This window comes from Mesoplodon mirus, assembly GCF_964341445.2.
Source record: "Mesoplodon mirus genome assembly, chromosome: 19".
In the NCBI taxonomy this organism is placed as follows: domain Eukaryota; kingdom Metazoa; phylum Chordata; class Mammalia; order Artiodactyla; family Ziphiidae; genus Mesoplodon; species Mesoplodon mirus.
Window position 1 is genome coordinate 57,947,586 of NC_138995.1, and position 19,246 is coordinate 57,966,831.

At 61.1% G+C, this 19,246-nt stretch overlaps 1 protein-coding gene across 1 annotated transcript; it reads right to left on the bottom strand.

Moving 5' to 3' along the window:
* Nucleotides 1-505: 505 nt before the first annotated feature.
* LMTK3 (lemur tyrosine kinase 3) lies at nt 506-18,881 on the bottom strand (the record flags this gene model as incomplete). The annotated part of the gene is made up of 15 exons (XM_082606767.1): nt 506-1,157; nt 4,424-4,561; nt 4,723-4,858; nt 6,173-6,588; nt 9,303-11,824; nt 12,340-12,489; nt 12,641-12,762; nt 12,847-12,931; nt 13,326-13,474; nt 13,803-13,890; nt 16,182-16,300; nt 16,785-16,861; nt 17,370-17,520; nt 17,784-17,917; nt 18,806-18,881. 15 exons carry the CDS (start codon nt 18,879-18,881, stop codon nt 1,141-1,143), a joined length of 4,380 nt encoding a protein of 1,459 aa, XP_082462893.1. The 3' UTR covers nt 506-1,140.
* Nucleotides 18,882-19,246: the final 365 nt, after the last annotated feature.

Consider the following 19,246-nt stretch of genomic DNA (forward strand, 5'->3'; position numbering starts at 1 on the left):
GACGAAGAAATAGATGAGAAGAAAGAGGCTGAAGACATGGGATGGGAAAACAAAGAACTGGGACCGGGTGAAATAGGGAGCTAAAGGGACAAAAAACAAAAAGAGAAATTTGAATGGAGAAGTTCAATTAGGGGGAAGGCAAGAGAATGTCGGAGAGGCGGGTGGTCACATGGAGAAACAGGTAAACTGAGGCACAGTTACCATGGGCAGGGAGATAGATCCTGACCCCCGAGGCACGGGCGGTGCCGTTCTGAGGTGCGTGGGATGTGGCCATGATCCAGTGTGGGCGCTGGCAGGTCATTTCTGAGCATTTTCCTCTCCAGCCCTGGCCCTGGGACAGCTTCTGGCCACCTTGCAGAAACCCAGCTCTGACCATAACCTGCCGCCTTCCCGAACCCTCGCCGGCGCCTCGTCACCTCCTGAACTGTACGTTGAGGCTGCTGCAGACGTCGGTGATGCCGACACCAGACTGAGGTCCAGAGACGTGGAGAAGCCGGGGGTCTCGCTGCCACACAGGCGTTTCTGCCTTCCTGAGCCTCGATGTTCCCGTCAGGTGGGGCCGAGGACGGCCATATCCCCTGGACAGCACCCGGTCCCTGCAGCCTCCCCTCTTCATCGCCCGAAACACACACATGCCCCACGTTCCTCCAAAAAGTTGTTTTTTGTCTTTTTTAAATAATGTGAAAATGCCACGCGAAGGTTTGAACCAGAGGCCCCTCCAGGGGCCAGGCTGGGGTGGGAAAGGGGAGACGCGAGATGGGGGGGTCCAGGTCCCTGAAGCCTTCGGCCCCTGTCTGGGGCTGGGAGTGGGTGAGGAGGGGCCTCAGCTGTGCAGAGCGGCTCCAGGCCCTAAAGAGTTCAGTTCAGTTCCGAGAAAGGCGGCTCTCCAGGGAGGGGTGAGGGGCTTCCTGCCTCATTTGGCACCGAGGGGGTCAGGGGGCTCAGGGGAGCCGTCCGGCGGGCTGGGGGGCGGAGGGCCAGGGCCTCCTGTTTGGCACATGGTGGGGGAGGGGGAGGGCCCGGTCTCGGGGGCCTCCCCGGAGGCGGCGTCTGTGGTGGTGGCAGTGGCTCCATCGTCCACAGAGGATTCTACTCTCAACCCCTCTTCTGGGGGTGCAGGGGGGTCAGGTCTTCGGGGAGTCAATTCTCCACGGGGCCTGAGGATGGAGGGAGAGGAGAGAGAAATGGAATTACTGGGCAGAAAGGCTCATGGCTTCTGGCTTGCCGATCGGAGTGAAAACCAAGCCCTCACCATGGGGAGGGCCCCCCCTGATCTGCTCTGTCCTTTTTCTGTCCTCACTTACTCCCACTCCTGACTCACTCTGCTCCAGCCACAGTGGTCTGCTTCCTTGCTGTTCCTCCAAGCACAGTCCTACCCCAGGGCCTTTGCACTGGCTGTTCCAACTGCCTGGCATGCCCTTAGCCCTTCCCATAGAACTCAGGCCTCCGTCGCCATGCCCCCTCTTCAGGGGTCTTCTCCAGGCCATTCTCAGTCAAGCAGTCGTCCCCCTCACCCCCCAAGGTCATTCTATCTCACTGCACTATAGTGGGGGGGTTATTTTGGTTTGTTTTTTTGGGCAGCGCCGCATGGCTTGTGGGATCTTAGTTCCCTGACCAGGGATTTCACCTCGGCCGTGAAAGCACTGAGTCCTAACCACGGGACCACCAGGGAATTCCTTTCCACTATAGTTATTTTCTTTCACATTTCTCCTCTGGGATAATCTCAGTCATCGTCAAAGAGCTAGCTTCCTGTCTGCTTGCCCCTCTAGACTGGAAGATCAGAGAGGATGGGACTGCATTTGGTCACTGCTGCATCCCCAGCATCCAGTAGAGGCCCTGCACAAAGTGCCGTCCCACCAGACTTTCCCACCACGATCCCTTCTCTCCCAGCGGAAGGAGAGCCTCCCACCCATACAACAGATCCAGAAAACCAAGGTCTGTGGGGTGGAGACTCTCAACCAGGGCTACCCACCGGCCACCTTCCCACTCCACCTCACACTTCTCACCTGAGTGGCCTGGGTCAAGTCATTGCCCTCACTTCCAGTCCCTGAGCCTCGGTTTCCCTCTCTTTAAATGGGGAGCATGACCCTCGTGTCCTTTTCAAAGGAGTAGGGAAACTCTGAGATTCCTGGCATCACTCAGCACCCAGGGAACGTGTGTGAAGTGGGCAGAGCCACGCCGAGCACAGGGGTCTGAGGAAGAAGGGGGCTCCGCCTGCCCCGCCCCCCCACCCCCAGGCCGTGGTCTCGAAACCGGCTCAGCAGCTTCCCAGCCCAGCTGCGGAATATCTAAGGACTGAGTAAAGGGATTTGGGGTTTTGTGCGATCGGGCCCTCCCTCTCCTCTCCAGGTGAATAAAGGTGAAGTCATCCTGGATTGCTGGCCCTATGGGCCTCAGCCCTGACTCAACACTTGGCTGGTGTCCCCACGCCCTGGAACCCACCTCACCCTGTCTTCTTGGGGGCCTCCGAGAAGACCTCTGGGAGGAAGTGATATTTGGGGGTGAAATCTGAGGATGTTGCCAAGTGAAGGGTCAACCCGCAGCCCATCCCTCCTGCCCTTGACTCTGTATGTCCTCTCCTCTCCCCCCTGGAGCCTTGCCTGGCCTCCTCCCCAGCCTCCCTGCCTCCACTGGCCCCCACAAGGCCCGGGAGAAGTCTTCCTACACCAGGGGCTGATGCTGCCCCTCCCCAGCTCACAGTCCTCCTGAGGCTCCCTAGTGCCCCCAGGACAAAGTCCCCGCCCCTCAGCTTACCCTCAAGCCCTGCGGGGTCTGTCCTGCTCTCTCTCACTTCCCACACCCACCCCCCTCCACCCAACTCTGCAAGTAACCTCCAGACACACCCGCTTCCCTTCTGCTCCATGAATCAGCCAAGCTCTCTCCTGCCTCAGGCCCTCTGCAAGCTGTCCCGCCTGCTAGCGCGCTGTCCCCTTCCCCTTCACCTAGTTAATGACAACCAACCCTTCAAGTCCCTGGTTAAAGGACCCTTCCATCACCGAGGACACAAGCCCTTTCCTCTTGTCATCTGCTTTCTCAGCAACCCTGCGTTGGCACTTATTCACTTACTGTGGGACTGTGGGGCAGTGCTGTGGGTAGGGCGGAGGGGGGCTCTCTGATCTTGCCCAGCACGGAATCCCCCGAGCCCAGTTCAGCCGATGCTCAATAAGCATCTACTTCATTAAACGCAGTAACAGCTACCAGTTAAAGACCACTGCTGCATGCAAGGGGAAGATTAAGTCATTTAATCCCCTTAACAAACTTAGGAGTTAGATCCTGTTATCCCCCTCATTCTACAGAAACTGAGGTACAGAGAAGGAAAGCGACTTGCCCTAGGTCACCCAGCCAAGAAGTGGCAGGGCCAACACCTGAACTCAGGCACAGGGTAGGGGAGCAGGTATGGAGTCCCCCCTGAAAAGAGTCAGTTGCACCTTCCCCCTACTTAGTCCTGACCTCTGGGAACACCTCCACCTGCCTGGCCCAGTGCAAGCCCTGTATGCAGGGATGTTCTCCCAAGGTGGTGGTGAGGATTAGCATTATGGCATAAGTGAAACGCAAGAAAGGTACCTGACAAATGCTGACTACTGGAGTGGACACAGACCCAGAGGCCAGGCAGCCAGGGTTTGTGCCCCAGCTCCTCATGCCTCTCTGTGCCTCAGTTTTCTCTTCTGTAAAATGAGGATGAGACTAGAATACACCCCATGGAATCATAGGGAGGATTAAAGGGGGTAAGATGTTGCAAGCACATTCTAGGGTCTATGGGAGTGCTTGCTGTTATTGCTATGATGCTCCCTGGCCATGTCCTCTCTGCTCTGGTTCATACTAACCAGCTTTGAGATCCCTGGTTTCCTCTGGCTTCTTGTCTGCCTCTGATCAACCTATGCCCCCCGAAGGAGATGGGATCAAGATCCACAAAGTACCAAACAGGAATCTTAGCACAAAGATGGGGCAAAGATGGGAAAGAAAGAAAGAGAGGGAGAGAGGGAGGGAGAGAGGCAGGGGGAGAGAGAGAGAGAAAGAAAGACAGACAGAAAGAAAAATGATTTGGGGCTTCCCTGGCGGCCCAGTGGTTAAGGGGGAGCGGGTTCCATCCCTGGTCGGCGAACTAAGATCCCACATGCCAAGGGGAGCGGCCAAAAAAAAAAAAAACGATGGGCAAGACTCAGAGGGGATCCTTACAGAAGGGAAACTGAGGCTCAGGGAAGGGCGTGATCGCCCAAGCCCATCTGATGGACACCTCTTGGTGTGAGCGGGTTCCAGAGGTGGGTGGGATTTCACTGGTGAGCAGCCAGACCGAGAGAGGGGAAGGAAGAAACTGGGAGAGAGGCAAAGAAATTCAGAGAGATGGGGACAAGAAAGTGGGAGAGACAGATGGGGACAGAGATTGGCAGACGTGGGGCAGGGCCAAGGGTCTGAAGCACGATACCTGCGGGCCGGGCGTCGGGGGCCCGGGCGGGGGGCCCCGGGGTCTCCAGCGCAGGCGAGACGGAGAAGCGGGAGAAGCACAGGGGGGGGCCTGGAGGGGGGAGGAGGGGGAAATCCTCCGCCCACTCGAAACTGCCTCCTAGCGTTGGGGGCGGGGGGTGGGTGAGGAGGGAGAGGAGAGGACGCGGTCAGACCCTCAGTCACTTCTCAGCCCTCCAACCCCGCCCCTCAGCAGGCCCCGCCCCGCCGCTGCCCTTCCCATCGACCCCGCCCCCAACTCTGCGCCGCCCCGCCCCTCACCAAAGCCGCTGTCGTTGCTGGGAAACCCATCTCCGGGGGTGGCGGGGTGGGGAAGCGTCGGGGGCGCTGGGGGCGTTGACGGGTCCGTGTCCCCCTCGGGGGGGCCCTGGACACTCAGCTCGTTGGTTGGCGTCTCCTGTGAAGGCATATTAGGGGAGGCAAGAGGGGGCAAACCGTCACATCCCGCTCACTACATCCCAACAAGCAACAAACCCCGCTAACATTTCTGGGGCTTCAGGCATCCCAATTTACAATCGCTCTCTCTGGAGATCCCCTAATCTGCCTTCGAAGCCTCAGGCCAGCTTTAACCTCCCCCGGCCTGAAGCTCCTCCCCCGACCACGGAGTCCCGCTCACAGCTAAGCAGTCCACTGCAGGAATTCTCTCCCGGCTCCTTAACGCGCTGCCTCCACGGAAGCCCCTAACCCAGGACTGTCTCCGTAAGTCCCGTCCCGTCTCCATGACCCTTACTCACGTCCTAGATCTCGGCCACAGGCGTCCAAGTGCGGGCCCCACAACTACCTGCTCCTATGGTCCTCCAAACCCTTAACCCATTTTGAGCATCTCCGGACCCTCCCGCGAGCCCCTAAGCCCCGCCCCCTGAAGAGGCCCCGCTCCAGTTTGTTTCAGTGCCCTAGGCCTCAGCTCTTGACCCTGTTCTCACTCAGCTCAGGACCTTAGTATGCCCCGTCCCACGTTCATCTAGACACGGACCCAGTCCACAAGCACCACACCGCCCTGTTTTTCTCTTCAACACTAACCTCCCAGGCTAGTTACTTTTAACACAATCCTCAACCCATCTCTCTTAGCCCCGCCCCAGTTCATTAGCCTGAACCCACTACTGCACTTAGTATCTTAACACTACAAGCAGCAACTCTTTAAGCCCTACCTGCAGCTTCTCCATGGCCCATCCCTAGTGGATAAGATCCCCTCCATCCTGAGCCGGCCCCTCGGCCTCCACAACATTAGAGCGCTGGTGCAGAAACCCCATCCCGAGCTTCACTAGGCTCCGCCCCCACCTTACAGACCACGCCCTAATCCTCTCACTTTCTCCTTAGCCTCTGACTACCAGGTACCGCGCTTTCCTTCCGGATCCCTTCTCATCTCCAGGCCTCCCCCTAGCTCTCCAGCACCTTCCCCCACCCCAGGCCCCACCTCTGCTCTGGACTCGGCCCTTCCCCTGGCCCCGCCCCATCCCCAGGCCCCGCCCTCACCCTGCAGGCCCCACCCCCACTTGAGGCGCGGCCTTCCTCCAGGCCCAGCCCCATTCCCAGGCCCCGCCCTTACACCCAAGGCCTCATCTGGTCCTTCAAGTCCCGCCCCATTCTCTGGCCCGCTCTCCCACGCCCCGCCCGCACCCTGCAGACCCCGCCCCCAATCTAGGCGCGGTCTTCACACAGGCCCCGCCCCTCCCTAGACCCAGCCCCGGGGTCCTGCGCGGGGACAGCCCACCTGGTCGAAGAGGTAGACGGTCACGTCCCCGTGGAAGGAGACCATCTTGCGCTTCCTCTCCAGCTCGCTGTCCTCGGGTTCGTCGGCCCCGCGTGGAGACTTGAGCAGCCCCCGCAACGGGCGGGCCGCGTCCGCGTCGGCGCTGCTCACCACGACGGGCACCGGGGCTGCCCGCGCTCTCCCGGGGCCCCGCGGCCCCGCCAGCGCGCCCGCCGCCGCCGCCTCCTCGTCCTCCTCCTCGTCCTCGTCCACGTCCTCCCCGTCCTCCTCCGACGGCCCCGACGCCCCCGCCCCGCCGGCCTCCCCGCCAGCCGCCCCGGCGTCCACGCCCTCCCACGGGGGTCGCCGCGGGCCCGGCCCCGGGAACGGCGTGAGCGTGAGCGGCGGCAGCGCCAGCGAGAGCCGCGAGAGCTTGGCTGCGAGGGGAGACACCCGGTGAGCTCCTGTTCCTGGGGAAACTGAGGCATGCCCTCCCGCCTAACTCTGTGTCCTCAGGTAATCTCAGCCACAGAGTCTGGACCTGTTTCCACCCTTGTGAACCAAAAGGCTGCACTGGGGGTCTCCAAGCAGAAGGGTAGCGGTCTTCCCCCTACTCCAGTGCTTAACCCTCCCCGTGGCTCCCCAGTGCCCACAGCACAAAGCCCCAGTTTCTCCCGGGGCCACCAGGCCCGAGTGCCCTGGCTCTGCTGACCTCTCCTGGTTCCGTCCCCACCTCATTCTGGCTTGACCTCCATCCAACCACATGGGCCATATCCCCATTCCTCCCACCTCTGAGCCTTTGCATAGGCTGTTCCCTCCTCTGCCTGGAACTTCCTTATCTAACTCAAGTCCTATTCACCGTCCAGCTCTGTCTGGACTTTCAAAGCCTTTGGAGGTCTCCCAAGAGGTCAGGCCAGGCAACACGCTCTGCACCCCACAGTACCAAGCACCTCGCCTTCCTAGCGGTTGATCTCAGTATAGAACTGTAATTCTGTGGCCGTGTGATTAATGTTTGCCTTGCCACAGAACAGAGACTGAGTTGGGCTCATTCTGGCTGCGTCCCCAAACCCCAAGCACATAGAAGTACTCAGTCAATATTTGTGAGATTAGTGAATAAATGTTCCCTGCTACACAATGTTGACCAAGGTACTTTCTTTCCCTTTTTGGCCCTCAATCGCCAGAAAATTGGGGTGTCTAGCCATCTCCAGGTCCTTTCCCTGCCCTAAGACTCCTTGATCTCAGCCTGCTGGGAGGGAAGGACTTCAGGTCCCTGGAGGAGGAAACCTCACTTCAAATCCCAAGCCTACCCTGCTCTCTTGCTGTGTGTCCCTGGGCAAGCAGATCCACCTCTCTGAGCCTCTGTTTCCTCACTGGTAAATGGAGGGGCCACTCATTCCTCCATTACTGCATAAGTGAGCTGTGTGCCAGGCCCTGTGGGGGGCGATGGTGGGGATGAGAAGAGGGTCAGGGCAGGGCAAGGAGAAAGATGGATGTGGACCAAGTCACTCTCCACCCCTCATTCATTCAACTCCAGCTTCACCAGCCTTTTGCTATTCCCTGAACATGCCAAGTTAATGCCCATCTCAGTGTCCTCTACCTGAAACATCCTTCTCCCAGATGTCCACCTGGCTCACTTCCTTCATGTCTGCTCAGAAGTCACCTCCTCATTGAGGCCTTCCCTGACCACCCATCTCAAGGTGATGGGGTGGAGTGGGGCTTTATAGAGGAAGCTATCAAGGGCTATGGATACCTAGAGGAAGGACAGGGTGACAGTCTTTCAAAATCAGGAAGGCTTCCCAGGGAAGGGAGAATTTGAGTGGGGTCATGAAGGATGAGTAGGAGTTCACTGGATTTAAAAAAAAAGAAAGAAAAGCATGCTATTCCCAGTCTCTGCACACCCAACAACACCGACCCCCCCCACCTCAGATCCTCTGAGGCATCTTAGTTGCTCATTCCCTGTCATTTTCATGCTGCCCAGGGTCTTTCCTGACACAGCTGGTTGCAAACTCCCCACAACAACCTTGAGGAAGTGGTAGTGTTCTAATGCTGTGGGTTTGAGGAAGGAAGGTTCTGTGCTCAGTCCCCTTCCTGACCTTTCCCTCTTGAGCCTCAGGCTCCTCTGGCAAACAGAGATAATAACCCTTCCCTCAAGTGTGGCTGTGAGGTTGCCAATATAAAACAGGCCCAGTCATTTATAACTTTCATACCAGTATTTAAGGAAATCAGGCCTCTGGATGATTCCAGTGGAACCACAGTCCCTATGTCCACATCTAAACAGGGGCTGTTTATTTTACTCTCCATTTATCTTCTCTTAAATTGTCCCCTCTCTATGACAAACTATTTCCTGTGTTCCTATCAAAACTCAAGTTTCCAGAAAAGGCCTTTCTACTAGGCTTTCAAGCCACCAGTACTGCGGTGGGCAGGGCAGGGTCTGAGGCTCCCTGGGTCTCAGCCCTGGACAGCTCAGGACCTGGTGCACAGGAGGCCTGGCACAATGAATAGATGCCTCAGCTTGTTGGAAAGTTTAAACCAGAGATCACGCACTGGCAGCCCAGCCCACAGAAAGGCTTCTTTTGAATTGGTTTCAACCATTAAAACACCCAGAACTCTGGCTTAAAGGGGGAAAGCAGCAGATTTGGCAACACCAGGTGGAGCTGAGAAGTGGCTGCATTTCCTCCCCAACTCCTACCCCACATCTCCCAGCTCTCATTCATTCATTCATTCCCACCTGTCATTCATTCTCTTATATTATCTGACCCCCTGTGGGCATCTGAGTTTGCAACCCCTAGTTGACGTGAATTGTGATATAACAGCAGGTGCTTAGAAGTGCCAGGCATTGGGCCAAAGGCTTTGGAAGTCCTAACTCATTTAACCCTCACAATCCTATTAGGCAGGTGCTATCCTTGTCATCCGTTTTTGGCAGATGGGGAAACTGAGGCACAGAGAAGGTCATCTGTCCAAGATCACAGCTAGGAAGGGGCAAAGCCAGGATCTGAGCCCAGGGAGTGTGGCTCTAGGGTCTGCACTTGTCACCATCAGGCTGACCTGTCTGGTACCCGGGAGCCTGAGCTTCTCAACTGCACCCTACATCTTGGAAGGAGCTGGGCCTCGGGCCCCAGCCGCGCTCCCGTGCCCCCAGCAGCCTGCTCACCTTTGATCTGCTCGCTGTTCCCCTGAGGGGGTCCCAAGTCCAAGAACAGTCGTGGCATCTCGGGGCCCTTCCTCTCGGGCTTGGGGGGGTCCCCGTCTTCGTTGGGTGCTGTGTCTCCGCCGGCTCTGCTGTCTGGGACCCCGGGCTCTCCCTCGGAGGCTGCCTCCGGCCTGGCTCTCTGGGGCGCTGGCTCCGGCCTCGTCGGCTGTGCTTCCAGCGGCGGTGGAGGCGGCTGTGGCCTCGTGCTGTCGACCCATCCGGCCTTTGCGTCCACGCCGCTTCCGAGGCCGCCGCCGGGGGCCATCCCCATGCCCACTGGGGCTCGGACCCCACTCCCGAGGTCCAGCCTCCCAGCCCCGGGGGCTCTCGGTGCCCCCCCAGTCTCGGGGGCTCTCCTCTCGGTCCCGGGTTCCTGCACCCCGCTCCTGGGGGCTGGGCCAGTGGGGCCAGGGGCTGTCTCCCCGCCGTTCAGGGCCAAGGCCACTGCGCCAGGTGCCAGGGCTCTCTCCAGCGAGGTCTCTGGGGCTGGCTCCCCGTTCATGGGGGCTGGAGCCCCACTCTCGGGCATCTTCTCCCAGGGCCCTGGGGCTCTCCAAGGCCCAGTCTCTGGCAGCCTCTCCGGGTTCCTGGGGAGTCTCAGGCCCCCATTCTCTGACACCTCCTCGATCTTTGGGGGTGTCAGTCCCCCATTCACCAGCACTTGCTCTTCTCTCGCCGGGGACCCCAGGCCCCCATTCTCCAGCACTTTCTCCTCCCTCCTTGGGGGTGGCAGCTCCCCATTCGCCAGCACTTGCTCTTCTCTCTCTGGGGACCCCGGGCTCCCGTTCTCCGCCACCTTCTCCTCGACGCCCAGGGCTCTCTGTTCCCCGTTCTCCAGCACTGTCACCCCGTTCACGGGGAGGCTCAGGCCCTCGTGCGGGCTTGGGGCTTGCTTCCCGCTGTCCAGGACTGTGGGGCCCCTGCTTGGGCCCGGGGCTTTCTCTCGGTTCCCGGGGCCTCTCGCCGCCCTCCTGGGCCCTGTCTCGCGGGCGGCTGCCCCCTTCTCCCCCAGGAGCTTCCTTGTCACGTCCTCCCGCAGGGACATCAGCAACTGCTCGGTGCTCACTTGAACTACGAAGGTCGGCTTCTCCCGGGCCCCCGGGAGCGGGAGGGGACCCGGGTCTGGGGGTGGCCGGGGCGCTCCCGGGTCGGGGGGCTCGGGGGGAGCCCGTGGTCGAGGGACCCCTTCCTCCTCTGCTGCCCCCCCACCGGGGAAGGCTCCCTCGGGGGAAAAAGGGGTCTCGGTCTCGTAGCCGCTGTCGCCCGGTTTGGGGCCCGGAGACGACAGGCCTGAGCCGGGACTGGCCACGGCCGAGGGGGGGTCGGGGGACACGGCCGGGTCCGCGGGGGCCCGAGGAGGTGGCGGCGGCGGGGGGGGAGCGGGAGGTGGCCCCCGCCCGGGGTACTGGGGCGCCGCCGCCCCCATGAGGGGGTCCAGAAACTCGGGGGGGGCCGAGGCGGGGGGGTTCAGGGGCAGGTCGGCCAGGGAGCCCCGCTCCGCCCGCAGGGACGAGTCGTCCTCGGGGGGATGGGGGCAGCCAAGAGCAGGGTGGCCGCCCCAGCCGGCGACGGCGTCCCCCCGCTCCAGGGGCAGGCAGGAGCAGGCCCCCTCGCGGCTGCACAGGGGACAGGGTAGGGGGCCCCGGCGGCTGGGGCCCCCCCCAAGGCTGCTGCTGTCTTCCCCCGGGGAGCTGCCCTCCTCCTCCTCCTCTTCCTCTTCGGCCCACGGGGTGGCCCCCCGCTCCCCCAGCACCTCGGCGGGGTCTCCTGCCAGGGTCTCCCCGGCGCCCCGGCCCTCGGGGTCCCAGCCGCTCAGGAGGAAGCTGCCGGAGGCTGAGGACTGGGCCGGGAAGGGCCGGGCCGCCGGGAAGAGGGGGGAGGCCCAGGTCTCGGACACCAGCTGGGGGACCTCGGGGGGGGCCTGGGGGGCCTGGGGGGCAGGCACTCCTGGGTCCAGGGGGTCCCAGTCATTGGGGAAGAGGGGCTCTGGCGGGGAGCCATGCTCCTCGAGGCGGATGTAGTATTCGCTGCTCACGGAGGGGCTGCGGGCGCTGATGACCGGCAACACGCTGGGCGTGGACAGCGCCTCGTAGAAGGGGTTGGAGGGGTTGGCGTGGGGGGCCGGGGGTGCGGACGCTGGCTGCCAGGTTGGTGCCCCCCCGCCCCGACCGGCCCCCCGCCGCGCCTTCTCCCACAGGCACTCAAGGTTGAGGCCACGGCTACTCTCGGTGACCGTGAGCACGTCGTCCGGGTCAGCCCCAGGGAAGCCATCCAGAAGGGGGAACGGAGAGGACAGGGTCCCCGGGCGGGGCACGCTGTGCTGCGGGGGCCAGGGCCAGGGGAAGGGACCATCTCGAGGGGGCGGCGGCGGCGGCGGGGGCCTTGGGGGCCGCTCAGAGAGCAGGTAGGTGAGCTGCAGTTGCAGATCAGAGGCCGAGGGGCGCTGGGCAGGCGGCCGCCAGCAGGACTGCAGGATGTCGTACCTGGGGGAGGGGGAGGAGGCAAGAGTGAGGAGGGCAGAGTCCTGGGGGGAGGGGGGTCACCGGGGGTGGGCAGAGACCAGGAGAAAGTGGGGGGGGGGCAGAGACCCAGGGAGAAGAGGACCGAGACCCAGAGAGGGGGGGGGAACAGAAACCAGAGAGAGGGAGGCAGACCTAGAAGAAGAGAGGACAGCAAGGCGCATGTGCGGAAATGACGGTTAAGGTGGCCTTCGCGTTTGGGTTACAAGTTTTGGAATCAGAGACAAGCAAGCAGCAGGGCTCTTCTAGGGCTGGAGAAACTAGGTTCAAACACCGGCTGTCACTCCATGCCTCAGTTTCCCTGCTCCAAGTAGCAGATGCTGGCGGAAGGGGTGGGGACGTCCCCACTCCATTCTAGCGCTGGCAGCAAGTGGTACAATTGTGGAGGGGGGAGAGTGTGAAATGAGGCGGGGGATTCTGGGATCATCCTGGGGTGGGAAGTGGAAGGTCAGGGGTCCGGGGTCAGGCCCCGCCCTCACCAGTAGTCCCCGTAGGGCAGCTTGAGCCTCGGCCTGGCCAGCTTGACGTGCTGCTGACGCACGACGAAGGCGAGGACCTCCTCGTCTGATAGGTGGCGGTAGGGCTGTGCCCCAAACTCAAACAGCTCCCATAGGGTCACCCCTAGGGACCTGAGGGGAGCAGAGGGCAGAGGAAGGTCAGAGCCCTGCCCTAACGGGCCAGGGGGCCCTTCCAGGCCTCAGTTTCCCCAACCGTAGAACCTGTGAGCCTTCCGCCTTCCTTGCCCTCCTCGGCCGCCCCCCCCCGGCCCGGGCCCCTCACCAGATGTTGCTCTCGCGGCTCTGGTCCACCACCATGAAGGTCCCGTGCAGCTCCCCGAGGAGCTCGGGCGCTGCCCAGCGCAGCGGGATCCACAGGCGCTCGGGGGTCAGGTAGTAGTCCTCCTGGGTGTGGGCGGCACGGGGCGCGGTCAAGCAGGCCGGGGCGCCCCCCGCCCCCTCCCAGCTCTGATGGAGGCCAGCCCTCACCTTGTAGTTGCTGTGCGCCAGCCCATAGTCTCCGATGCGCACGGTGAGGTCGGAGGTCAGCAGGCAGTTGCGCAGGGCCAGGTCGCTGGGGGCGGGCGAGGGGGGCGAGGTAAGAAGCTGGTAGCTTGGGGAAGCCCGCCCCCCCTTCCTAGACCCCGCCCACTTTCCCTCACTGCTCCCCTTCCCTCTTCTTTTCCTCCCTCCTCCTCTCCTCCCTTGACTCCTCCCCCTCCACTGACTCCTCCCTCTCTTCTGTGACCCCTCCTCCCTTCCTGACTCCTCCCCTACTCTCCTGACTCCGCCTCTTCCCCCTGACCCTCCTGGGCTTTTTCCCCCCTTTTTGTGTCTCCCACTCAGGCCTCCTTCCATCCTTAAACCCCTCCCCTGTGGCCTCACCTCCCACCCCCGGAGCCTGGCCTCTTTCCCCTAAGTAGTCCCCTCTCCCCCGCAATTCCTCCCGGTGGCTCTCGGGCTGCCACCTGTGCACATAGTTGTGGGAGTGGAGATGTGCCAGCCCGCGGGCGATCTCCAGGCCCATCCTCTGCAGTGTCCGCAGGTCTCGAGGGGGCAGCTCAGGGGACAGGCCCTCGGGGGGCCGCTGGGCCCGGAGGTAACGCTTCAGGTCCCCCTGGGAGAGAGGGCAGGGAGGGGTCAGCACCACCGCCCCCTCCCAGGCACCCACACCAGGCAATCCGAGGCGAGGATGGGACGACCTCTGCCCTCAGTGGGCAGCCCCCTCTGGGCCTCAGTTTCCCCTGCTGCTTAGAAGCGCACAGGAACAGCACCCACCCACCTCATGCGCTAGTTCAGGGCGCACCACCTGGGGAGTGAGTGCTCATCTACAGAGATGGCAGTGCTTGTCACAGGTCTTGCTATGATGATGATGATGATGATGATGTCATTGCTGCAGATCCCTAGGAACTGCCCTGAGCCCTCACCCCGCCCCAGACCCTCACCAGTTGACAGAACTCCATAATCAGCAGAAAGGGCAGTGTCTCCACGCAGACGCCCAGGCACTGGAGGACGTTGGGGTGCTGCAGGCTCCTGCAAGGGGAAGGGGGTTGCCTGGGTCAGGAAACAGCCCCTTCCATCCCACCCCAGCCCTGTGTCCCACCCCAACCTCCCAGCAAAACCAAACTGTTGCTTCAACCTCTTTGGTCTCAGTTTCCTTACTCCTTCCCCACATCCCGACCTCAGGACCACCCCACTGTCTCCCAGTCCCTGAGCCAAACTCCCAGGCACCTCCTTGCCCCTCCTTCTGGCTCACCACCCCCTCAGCCTTTCTTCCTGCCCCCTGACTCTTCCCCCTCCCCTGCCCTCCCTACAGCCCCAGATCAAGCCTCCTCCTCACCTCCTGGACTCTTCTCAGCCTCCTGCCGGCCTCCCTGCCTCCAGTCTCTCCCTTCCAGTCTGTCCCTGACCTGATGCCCACCTGCTCACGACCCTCCATGGCTCCCCGGTACCCTGGGGCAGAGCCTGGCTCACTCCTCAGTCTTTCCTGCCCCTCTGCCTTCCCCAGCATCATTCTTCATGCCCGTGTACCTCTCTCCAGACTCACAGGTGCCTGCTTAGGCTCCAAGCCTTTTTTTTTTTTTTTTTTTTTTTTTTACTTTTTCGGTACGCGGGCCTCTCACTGTTGTGGCCTCTCCGTTGCGGGGCACAGGCTCCGGACGCACAGGCTCAGCAGCCATGGCTCACGGACCTAGCCGCTCCACGGCATGTGGGATCCTCCCGGACTGGGGCACAAACCCGTGTCCCCTGCATCAGCAGGCAGACCCTCAACCACTGCACCACCAGGGAAGCCCGGCTCCAAGCCTTTTGCATGTACACTTCTTTCTGTGGAGAACACTCTCCTCTCATCAAAGTCCTCCTCATCCCTTAGTTTCAACATCATTTCCTCAAGAAATGTCACTGTCCCCTCCAACACTGGGGGATGCCCCTCTTTTATCCTCACATTGTGGATAAGGGTCAGGCTTGGGGGTCTGAATCCTGTCTCCATCTTTCCCAAGTGTGTAACCTCACAGAAGTCATTTCACCTCTAGATCTGATCTAACACGGGAGCCACCGGCCATATGTGACAACTGAGCTCTCAAAATGTGGCAGAGGTAGCTGAGGAAAGACATTTTGAACTTGATTGCATTTTATTTAAGGTGAATTTAAATAGCCATATGTGGCTAGTGCTTGCCAGCAGAGGCCTAGAGAGAGACAGGCAAGGAAGCAAGTAAAAGGATGAAATAATGACAAACTAGGATACGTGTTACGCAGAAAATACACAAGTTGATGAGCATCCCAGGGTCCTCCTTAGGTGGGAGAGGGAGAGAGAAAGACAGAGAGAGAGTGTGTGTGTGTGTGTGTGTGAGTGTGTATGTGTGAGGGAAGGCCTTTCTGATCTGGGACCCAGGAAGGGCAAGGGTTCCCACCTGAAACTGGGGCTGGGTGAGGCAGGAGTGATATTCTAGACAGAGGGAACAGCAAGGACGGCGGTCCTGTGGCAGGAAAGAAGCTGGCGTGTGGGAGGGTCAGTGGGGAGACCGGGTGGCAGGGGCGAGAGGGCTGGTGGCAGGAAGGGAACAGGGCTTGTGGGCTGTAGGGACCACTGGGACTTTGTCCTCTGGGCCACAGAAAACCATGGGAGGTTTCAGAGGAAGGGGCTGATAAAATCTCTGGGCAAAGCTCACTTTTACAACCCTCTGACAAGAGGTCCCCGTGTATGCACCCTTTCCATGACAGGGCGCTCACTACCCCACAGGGCATTCATGGAACAAATGTTTATTTAATTCTTGTCTAGAAGCCCTTAGAGTGGAGGGGAGACCAGGCAGGGGAGGGACAGGGTCCTGCCTTCCCAGACCTCCCAGTCCAATGGGGGCAGTGGTGGGAGGACCCTGGTCTGTGATTCTGATTCTGTCCTTCCTCACGCACAAGCAGGGGCCTGAGGAAGGGAACCACCTTGAGGTACCCAGTGCCTGACACAGGGTCACCTCGCATCCTCTCAGCTGCCCTCTGCATGAGGCTGCTCAGACTTCCTGGACTCACTTTCCAGAGGAAGATACTGAGGTTCAGAGTGGAGAGGGGCAGGTCTCCGGCTCAGCTTCTATGCCGTCCCCTCGCCTTCATCACACTGCCTTCATTTCCCTGGCTCTGTCCCAAGGAAGAACCTGAGGCTCAGGGAGGGAAATTCTCTGGACTGAGGGGCACAGCCCGGAAAACGTAGATGGAGGATTCGAATCCAGATCTGACCCCACACTGCACTCCCACTTCCAACTGTTACCTCCCTGAGGCACAAACTCAGATATTTGGGCCTTCCGAGCCCCACGTCCACCGAGAAGCCCCCATACCTGTACGGCTGTGCTTCTGAGATGAACTTGCGCTGCTCCAGGGGCCCTGCGCTGGCTCGGAGCTCCTTTACCACCACCTGGGCTGGGGTGTAGTCCGAGAAAATCTCTCCCAGGATCACCTGATCAAGGGGGACCCAGGAGGCAGCGCCTGTGGTTTCCCCAGCCCCATCCCAGGGACCACCCTCCACCCCACCGTATGGCTCCCATCTTCCCCCTCTTTCCAGCCTCTTCCTTCCAATCCCACCACCCTCGTACTCCCACCAGACGCGGGGTTAGAGACTCACAGGCCCAGAGTCCGATGGACGCAGGGACGGGTGGAAGGATGGACAGACGGACGCGTGGAGAGCCGGATGGCGAGGCGGAGTGGTCAATGGAGTGAGGAGGGAGGCGCTGACCGACAGGTGGCGGGGGGATGGAGTGGACGGGAGTGGGTGAGAGGTGAACAGAGGGGAGGGCAATGGGTGGGCTGAGGGGGGCAGGGGGACGAGGCAGGGGGCAGATGAGAAGTGGTGTGGTGGGAGCAGGGGGGATGGACACAGAACAGGAGCATCGCCCTGGATTGTACGCATCCTCCACCGCCCACCCCCAGCCCCACTTACTTACCTTCCCGAACCAGCCACTCCCAATCTCCTGCAGGTAGCTGAGGTGCTGGCGGCTAAGGCCCAGGGGGGTGGTCATGTCTGGTGGGGGGCAAAAGGGAGAGGCACCTGAGCCTCTCTGCCCTCCCAAGTGCCATCAACACCCCTTAATCCAGTGGGAACTGGGGTCAAAGCAGACACAGCAAATCTGTTTTCATTGGCTGCCCCAACATTCCACGATGGGATCTCTGCCTCCTCATTGGCCGCCCACAAGGTTCCAACGTCCAATCTGTTCTTCCCTTTGGCATCCCAAGATCCTATGACATGACTTCCGCATGCCATTGGCTACCTCTGACATTAAGATCTAGGCTGACCTTACCATTCAGTGCCCCACAAGAATCCCCAAATCTGGTTGTGGATGAAGCAATGGCTTCTACCAAGCTGTTCTCTGACTTCCTTCAAGCTGCTTCCAAGATTCCGGGGCTCCCACCTCCGCCTCTCCCCTTGGCTGCCTTGGGCCTCTGCGCCCTGTTCCCTGAGGGAAAACTCTCAGGGGCTTCCACCCTGTCCCGTGGGGCCACGAGGCCCTAGTCAGGGTGCGGGGCAGTACCTGAGTGTGATGGCTGCGGGGCAGGCATCGGCAGGGAGACCTCGGCCAGAGGGAGAATGTAGACATCAGGCAGCGACTGTGAAGAGGAGGTCTCTTCTGCGGGGGGAGTGTACTCCCCGGAGCAATCCTCCCCTTCTGGGTTCTCAAACTCCTGGGGCCGGGAGGGGGGAGGGGTGGGAGAACACAGGGCTGAGACATGCCATGGTCCTTCTCATCAATACTATCCCCGTCTTTCTCACAACTGTCCCCCAATCCCAGTCCAATTCCCATCCCAAGGCTCTAGACCTTGCCATAACTTCAGGCCTGAAGGGCTCTCAGACTCACTACGCCGCTCCCCCTCCTACCACCTGGACTGAGGGGAAAAGGACTTGCTGGCGTCTTCCTCCCTACCTTGAATCCCCTCATGCACCTCACCTTGAAGCCGACATCGCCCCGTTTGCAGCACAGACAGGTGAGGAGGAGGAAGATGAAGGCCAGCAGGCCAGAGCAGGAAATGAGGACCACGGCATAGGGAGGAGCCAGAGGGGCCCGGCCCTGGGCGAATCCATCTGTGGGCACAGGACTGGGCTGGGGTCCCGGCTTCAAGGCCCTGGCTCCCGGATTCCTTGCCCCTCCTCGTCCAGCTAGTCTTCACTACGACTCCCATGATGCTCTGCAACCAGGGGCCCCTTGGCAGAGGAGCCGGATGGCCCAGGGCATTGTGGGAGTTGTAGTTTGGGGCCTTCTCAAGTGGTTGGGTTGGGGGTGGGGTCCCTCCTCTCGCCCCAAGCTGGGACGCCCCCCATCACCTCACCCCCAGGCTTGGATGAATTTCAGTGAGGACTGAGGGAAGGAGGAGTAATAGTGGAGCCTGGAGCTCTCAGAATTTAAAATACGCTCCCACGACAGCCTTCTTACCCCCTGTTTGGGGAAGAGGATGAGCCCCCAAATGCAGGCTGGGAGAATATTCTTGCCCCATGCTGGAACCTCCTAGTTACGGGGGTTGAGGCTTGTTTCGTTTAGGGACGCTTGGGGCACACACATGTCCTCTGTTCCCAGCCCAAGTCCCTGAGAAGGCAGCTCCGCAAGCCATGGGTCTCCCCCAAAGCTAGAGACAGCCTCCAATGCTGTGTCCCCCTTAGAAACAGTATTCCTCTCCTCTGTCCCCAATTCTCCCAGAGGCCTTGTCCTTCCCCGGCTCCCTACACACACCTGCACACACACATGCGTGTGCACACACACATGTTGCCCGAACGGACCCCCTCCCCACCCAGCCCCCAGCCTTCCTCCCACAGGCCCTGCTAACACAGGCACCGTCCCCGCGGCTCCCTAGGCCCTGGCTCGCTGCGGGAAGACGCCACACAGGTGATGGAGCCAGAGCCCCGCAGACAGACCTCCAAGGCAGGCCGGGGTGGGGGTGGGGGCCGCTGGACAGCCGGATGGCCGGACAGACTTACCTGGGTGGGCCGGGGACGCCAGGCAGCCAGAGGTGGAGACGGCCGCAAGGAGGATGAGGGCGCCGGGGGCAGGCATCTTGTCGAGGATGGAAGGGAGGTGGAGGTGGTGGCGGCTGGGGAGGAGGGGGGGGCGGGCCCTCAGCCCCCAGCCATGGGGACCCGCGCGACCCTGGCCTCCCCCCAGCCCAGGAGAGGGGCAGGAGACTCAGGACAGGGGGAGGGAGGGGCTGCTTACTGGCTCAGGTACCCCCCTCCCCCTCCTTGAAGGGACAGACAGATGAAGGGATGGAGAGGCGGACAGAGGAGAGGAGCTGGGGAGCCGGGGTTGCTGCGGGGGGAGAGGGTAGGATGGGGGGAGAATGAGGGCCCCGCCCCCGAGGGCAGCCGGGATTGGGGGAGCAGAGAGCCTGTCAGAGGAAGGGTGGGAGGAGGGAGGATGGA